Source organism: Olea europaea, chromosome 1 (assembly GCF_002742605.1).
Source record: "Olea europaea var. sylvestris chromosome 1, O_europaea_v1, whole genome shotgun sequence".
NCBI classification, from domain to species: domain Eukaryota; kingdom Viridiplantae; phylum Streptophyta; class Magnoliopsida; order Lamiales; family Oleaceae; genus Olea; species Olea europaea.
In genome coordinates this window covers 3,254,410-3,261,095 of record NC_036237.1, presented here as the reverse complement: position 1 = coordinate 3,261,095, position 6,686 = coordinate 3,254,410, and the positions used below count along the sequence as shown (strand labels likewise).

The 6,686-nt window shown below is 33.0% G+C and overlaps 2 protein-coding genes across 2 annotated transcripts; both read right to left on the bottom strand.

Moving 5' to 3' along the window:
- Window positions 1–177: 177 nt before the first annotated feature.
- Window positions 178–1,813, bottom strand: LOC111374043. Its single transcript, XM_022996692.1, has 2 exons — window positions 1,419–1,813; window positions 178–546 (listed from the first exon to the last, which is right to left on the bottom strand). Exons 1-2 carry the CDS (start codon window positions 1,593–1,595, stop codon window positions 478–480), a joined length of 246 nt encoding a protein of 81 aa, XP_022852460.1. The 5' UTR covers window positions 1,596–1,813; the 3' UTR covers window positions 178–477.
- Window positions 1,814–4,374: 2,561 nt separating this feature from the next.
- Window positions 4,375–6,175, bottom strand: LOC111373970 (auxin efflux carrier component 5-like). Its single transcript, XM_022996594.1, has 5 exons — window positions 5,446–6,175; window positions 5,264–5,349; window positions 4,880–5,037; window positions 4,691–4,767; window positions 4,375–4,587 (listed from the first exon to the last, which is right to left on the bottom strand). The coding sequence occupies exons 1-5, from the start codon at window positions 6,135–6,137 to the stop codon at window positions 4,515–4,517; spliced, it is 1,086 nt and encodes a 361-aa protein (XP_022852362.1). The 5' UTR covers window positions 6,138–6,175; the 3' UTR covers window positions 4,375–4,514.
- Window positions 6,176–6,686: the final 511 nt, after the last annotated feature.

Sequence of the window (6,686 nt, the reverse complement as noted above, 5' to 3'; positions counted from 1 at the left end):
TTGAAAAATTACTGCCAAGGCAAGTACAGGTGCTACGCACCTGTATGGTTGCTTCCTTTTTTTTTTTTTTTTTTTTTTTTGCGTCTCCCAATGAAAAAATGCCAAGTCCCTTGTACACCAAGCATTGCTCTAAGTAAAATGAAAAGAAAACTAAATGAGTTCGTTTAACACAAGTTCTTCTCGGCAAACTAGTCTCATTTCCTCGCCCAGTCTGAATGACAAAATATGTAAAATTATAAATACACAGAAGCAAAAAAACATTCTAATAACTTTTGTCTCCAAAATATAACAAGAAAAAACTTCAAAACAATGACATGGAATTAATCAGTTCTTCACGACGTGGACAATCCATGACCCAAGGTAAAGATGTATCCAGTATCTTGATATCAATCTACAACCACAAACACGAAAACAGTTCATACATTTGAAAGTAGTTTTCCACAATTCCTGCGCAGCACACTACATTCGCACTCTACTCTAGTATGGCCACCAGTCTGGGCCACCAGGCTTCTTCACTAGGATCTGATTATATTCAGGTCTTGAGGTCTGCAGGAAAGTTTAGAAATAGCTATATAAACTCTCGTACTCAATACTAAATTACAAATCGAAGCAGGGGAATGAGAGACAAACAAACACACACAAGACAACAAAATATAGGTACGCCTCAGATTCTCAGAAAGCAAGAATTCCAGATGATGGATTCCGGCTATAAGAATATTGACTACTTAAATGACTAAATGGTCCAATTCAGAAAAAGAGCTCACTCGTAATCGTGTGTGTATATATATATATATATATAAGCTTAAAATGATGCAAAGTTACTTTATATTAATGGGGCATAAAAATAGAGTAATGTGTCATTGTTTACTGTATCTTTACCTTGGCTCTGATGCAACAAAAAACAACAAGTTAATTAAGCAAATTCCTAGAGAATTGAAATATTTACACGCTTATTCTCAAAATTACACCAACTTACAGTATATCTAATCAATGGTCATCCATACTCTATATGCAAGTACGATAAGATGCTTAGCCCCAGTTTGACTACCATTACTTCGAGACTCTTTTTTCTACATACATATTTTCAACCGCGTATTCACGTAATAATATGCAGGTAAACTCAAATCTTTTCCCTACTCTTGACCACACATTCTCAAAAAAAAAAATTAATAATAATAATAATAAAAAAATTTTAAAAAAAAATCGCTATTCAGAACTCCATTTTACCCAAATAAAGGTTGTCAGAGGCTTATTTTCAATTGAATAACAGTCGACTGCTGATTGATGAAAATTTTATACTGGTTATCTCGAAAATGAAAATAGTCAATAATCAAATAATAATCAATGAGAAAAAACTACGTAATAAAGATCAATTATAGAATTAAAATTAAAAAATTAAATAAGATCAGGAGACTAACCAGATCTTTGAAAATGAGGAAAGCGACGACGAAGAAAAGTACGAATAGGATCTCGAATTCCGCTAAACGGACGAATGCAAACACCGAGTTCACAGCCCGAGTTACCACACCCACCGATTCGGGTTCGCCATCCCTTCTTCGCCGGCCCCCCACTGCTCCTGCAGTTCTCTTCCCCATTTTATTAAAATCACCACAACTGATTGTTAATTTCTCCGCTCCCTTGGAATCACCTTTTCGAATCAATCAGTAATGAATACGTAATATAATTGAAATCGAAATTGGTAATGAGAGAGATTACCCTTCAAATGTTAATTCGATGAACGAACGATCGAAGTTGAATCAGACATATTGGGGATTTCTTCTTTTGACTTTGACCAGTACTACCCACGGCGCAGGTAATTAATTTTAGGGTAATTGGCGAAAAATCCCTATTGTTGCCTTTATTACGAAAATCATCCGTCATTTTAATTCTTTGCATGCAAACCCTCAAATCGATCTTTCTATCCGTGAAACATCCTTATGGTCTATTTCCTCCTTTAAAGTTACATCTCTCTTCAAAAAGAAAAGAAATAATTGCAATCAGAGTTTCCAAATCTTTTCAAAAAGTCATAACAATTAAAAATAAATTTAAAAAGGGAAAAAAATGTTTCATCTTTGAACTTGCATAAAACTTATATTCTTTATTTTTTAATAATCTTCAATATGCTATTTATTTTATATAAATACGTGCTCTTTAAAATAAAGAACATTACTGAAGATGCTCTTATACCATATATGAGGGCCTCATGTATTTGAAGGGGACAAGTCAAGTCATTGTTATCCCAACACTAGGATGATGGAGAATTGGATTTCAAGGATATATTACTTAAAAATAATTTTGGGGCCAAGTCAAGTCATTGTTATGAGAATGAGCCCAACACTAGGATGATGGAGAATTGGATTTCGAGGATCTATTACTTAAGAATAAATCTTGGGGCCAAGTCAAGTCATTGTTATGAGAATGAGCCCAACACTAGGATGATGGAGAATTGGATTTCGAGGATCTATTACTTAAGAATAAATCTTGGGGCCAAGTCAAGTCATTGTTATAAGAATGAGCCCAACACTATGATGATGGAGAATTGGATTTCGAGGATATATTACTTAAGAATAAATCTTGGGGCCAAGTCAAGTCAGTGTTATAAGAATGAGCCCAACACTATGATGATGGAGAATTGGATTTCGAGGATATATTACTTAAGAATAAATCTTGGGGCCAAGTCAAGTCAGTGTTATAAGAATGAGCCCAACACTATGATGATGGAGAATTGGATTTCGAGGATACATTACTTAAGAATAAATCTTGGGGCTAAGTCAAGTCATTGTTATAAGAATAAGCCCAACACTAGGATGATGGAGAATTGGATTTTGAGGATATATTACTTAAGAATAAATCTTCTTGGACAAGGCCACATAGGCCCTGTCTACATGGCCAACGCTAGGATAATGGAGAATTGGATTTCAAGGATATATTACTTAACAATAAATCTTCTTGGACAAGGTCACGTAAGCCCTGCCCATCCAACAATATCCATTACTTCATTGGTGAAGTTTGAATAGTTAAGAATAAATTTGAGATTATTACATTTTTTAAGAAATGAAATGAAAATATGAAAAGTTATTCTTTTAAATGTTCGTTCCATTCAATTAATGAAAAACAAAATTATTTATGGAAAATATGAAAGAAGTAGAGGTCGAGCTAAATCGTAGAGTTCATGAAAGAAGACTACGGAAGTGGAGGACAAGCTCGTCTATGTCAACAAGTTGAGATCGACCAAGTTAGCTAGCACGACTAGCTCGACACGACTATTGCTAAACACTTGAAGGGTGTGATAATAGGTTACCCAAAATAAAAGCTAACGTATGATATAATTCTAGAACCAATGTGATGTGACTAGCTAATATACCATCTAAAAGTACCTTAGATTACCCACAACCTCCATATAATGTGGGATATGCAAGAAATTTGGGAAGTTTTGAGTCAATTTGTAATTGTTCAACTTTTAGGGGTTTCAGTAGAAATATTGAGAAACTAGCTTTTGATTAAGAATACGTTTAATTGTTTCCTTTTGCATTACCTTTTGAAAACTTGTTGACGTGAATATTTCTATCTTCAATCCATATCAACAATCTTAACAAATGCATACCGATCGAATTGGGATGTCGAGACTTAGTTAAGTTTTATTTATTAAAATCAATGTTTTTTCTATCATATATCATCTTCTTTGACAGACGGCTTAATATTGTATTATTTGCAACATTAAATAATTGAACTATTGTTGAATAAAAATAGTTTACTTCGCAAGACCCTAAACTTTCATGCTTAATATGTCATTATAAGTATAGTTTTGAAACATTCATGGTAATTTATTAAGTTTAGAATACTAAGACCCGAACGTTCAATGGTTTTATTTTTGCAATGATGGTCCTCAATTCTTTTATTTTAGCACTTATGTTCCCACCCTTTTTTTTTAAGCGCATTTGTATCTTTAACATTCAATCAACTAGTATATCTTGTCTCTTGTAACTATTTCGTCCAAATATTCTGCTAGTATGGGAAAAACTATTTTGTTTAATTGTCATATTTCTATTATTTATCTTGCTTCTTAAAAATACGAGAGGCAAATAAGTCTTCGGCATCCTTTCTAACCAATTTTTTGGACACCGTCAAGGATATAATGCGCGTGTTAGTAGAGATTGTGGATAAAAATCTACCAAAAAGAAGCTAATAACATACAACGAAAATGAGCAAAAATTAGAAACCTTCATTGAAATTAAAATTTGGTGTAGTTAACAAAAAATTTTATTTGAATATAATTAACCTAAATATTCGGGTTTTTAGGATTTAACCCCCATCAAATTTTCAACTTAATTCAAAGTTAAGCTAAAATTTTAGATAAAAATAAGTACTTTTTATCCAAATAATTACTACCATCAAGAAAAGCGAAAAGTGCAAAATTGAACTTCTATATTATATTTTCTTCAAATAAAATAAAAAGTAATTAATTAATAGTAGAAAGCATTTTTAATTTATACTGGAAAGTCCTAGTCAGCACATCAATGGATACTATCTAAAATGACGTAATAGCCAATTAAGAGAGGAAGTGATATTGTAGTGCCAAAAATTACCCTGCAATAAAACAATAAAACAAAAGTTAATTTATAACATTAAACATACATATAAACATAAAATTATAAAACTACTTTCCATAATTATTTTATAAGCAACTTACAGAGTACTAAATAATTGTGAATGCAATCCATACTCTTGAGCAAAAACGAAGGACGCAATCGCTTGTGGCAGCGCCGCCTTTAACAAACAATATTGAATTTATATATAGACGATGTTGCCTATTTAATTTGAATGATTTCAACGTATTTTCAAATCAAAACATTAAATTGAGTTAAATCATAACATGTACCTCGATAATTGCTACACGAAAGATGTCACCGTGCAGACGTAACACAAAACAACCAATAGCCATACTTATTGGCCCAACAACGAACCTCAATACCATCCCCAATAACGTTAGACGGATACCACAAGCTATTACCTTTTCTTGCAATGCCATAAAAAGTCCTGCACATATGTACATACATAAGAAAAATAATATATCTAGCCATGTTTGGTGTAGCGAGAAAACATATTTTGAGTAGATTTTAATAAAAACTAATAAAAGATGTGGTTAAAAAATTATTAAAATTGTGGGTTTCATGAAATGTTTCGTGAAAATTAATTGATTTTTATCAACTTTTAAACTACACCAAACGGAGACCTAAAAATGAAACATTACATACATACATACCCATAGTGAACATGGCAACGCCACCCCCGGCCCTTGACATTATCAATATTGATCCTTCAAGAATGGAGGGCATTTGTAAATTCCACCTAAAAGCACGCAGGCAAAACGGAAAGTTGAATTTTTCTTTGATAATAAACTGTAAAATTCTGTAAATCTATACGTATCATGTATGTATATATTACCTGTTAGCTAAAAGGGCCCAAATGATGCCAAGAGAGCATGCATAAGAATTTGGATTCTTGGCAAGTTTACTCCACACAGTCTTCATCAGCGAGAAGAAAGATGGTGGTGTTCTACTCGCAGTAGAATTAGAATCTGCGTTCTCTTCCACAATATCATCATTTCTCCCCATTTCAATCGATGACAATTCTTGTACGGTCGAGATTACCGATGTATCGCTCCTCGTACGTCTGAATTCGAGCAAGAATAATAGTGTGGGGAACCACAAGAGAGACTGTATGACCGACAACTGTATAACAAGATTAGCTCCCATTTCATCGTACATGGCTTTCAATAGTGGCACTCCTACGACAAGAGTGTTATTGAAACTAGATAAAGAGAAGCATGTTACCGACCAATCGTACGTCCCTTTGCTACTTAAATTAGCCCACAAAGCTAACGCTATGCCGACTAGGGCTTTGGATATAACATCCGCGGCAAGAAAGAGATAATTCATCTTATAAGGATTGACATGAGACGTGAACTCGAATGTGAAAAATGGCATAATGAAATAGCAATTGAAGCGGTTTATAGCATCACAATGATCTGGTTTAAACATATGCCACCATTTTAACGAGCCATAGCCTAGTGCTAGTGCAGCGTATAGTGGCACCATGGCCACTATTATTTTGTAAACATCTTCCCACGCTATCATTTTTCGAGGATTTTTTGTTTTGTTTTGAAAGTAAACTTCACAAATATGAAATGTTTTTGCATGCATATATGTGTATATATAGTGAAATCAGGTATAGTTAATGGGATAGTCATTAATTAATTAATAATGGAATATGCTTTTGCGTTAATGGAAAATGGAAACTGATTTTGTTGTGTTGTGCCCTAATAATAGTGCACCTTAGTCACCTCACTTGGTATAAAGAGGGACCCACTTGTCTGAAGGAAGAGAGGTCAAATCACTATGCTAAGGCTATCTCAAATGTATGCACCAAATTTTGTTGCAAATTTCCTCCAATGTGCCACCAAACTTTGTATCATTGGTGCAACACTATTCGTTTTGTACTGATGCAAAGTGTATAATATCATTTTTTTGCCCTTATTTTTCATTTTCCATACAAATTGATTAAGGGTATTTGTGTCATTTGTGTTATATATTTTTTAATACAATAAATTATTAATATTATTATTTGCATTTAAAAAAAATTAAATATAAAAAATAATAATTAATGAATTAATTAAAAGAAAAAAA

Bases quoted from the DNA above. Each gene is read 5' to 3' on its own strand.
- LOC111374043 (XM_022996692.1), bottom strand. From the start codon at position 1,595: ATGGGGAAGAGAACTGCAGGAGCAGTGGGGGGCCGGCGAAGAAGGGAT. The intron at 547-1,418 runs GTTAGTCTCCTG...ACTTTCCTGCAG, and splicing joins TCCTCATTTTCAAAGATCTG to ACCTCAAGACCTGAATATAA.
- LOC111373970 (XM_022996594.1), bottom strand. From the start codon at position 6,137: ATGATAGCGTGGGAAGATGTTTACAAAATAATAGTGGCCATGGTGCCA. The intron at 5,350-5,445 runs GTAATATATACA...GCGTGCTTTTAG, and splicing joins TGGGCCCTTTTAGCTAACAG to GTGGAATTTACAAATGCCCT. The intron at 4,588-4,690 runs GTAAGTTGCTTA...GTTTTATTGCAG, and splicing joins TCACAATTATTTAGTACTCT to GGTAATTTTTGGCACTACAA.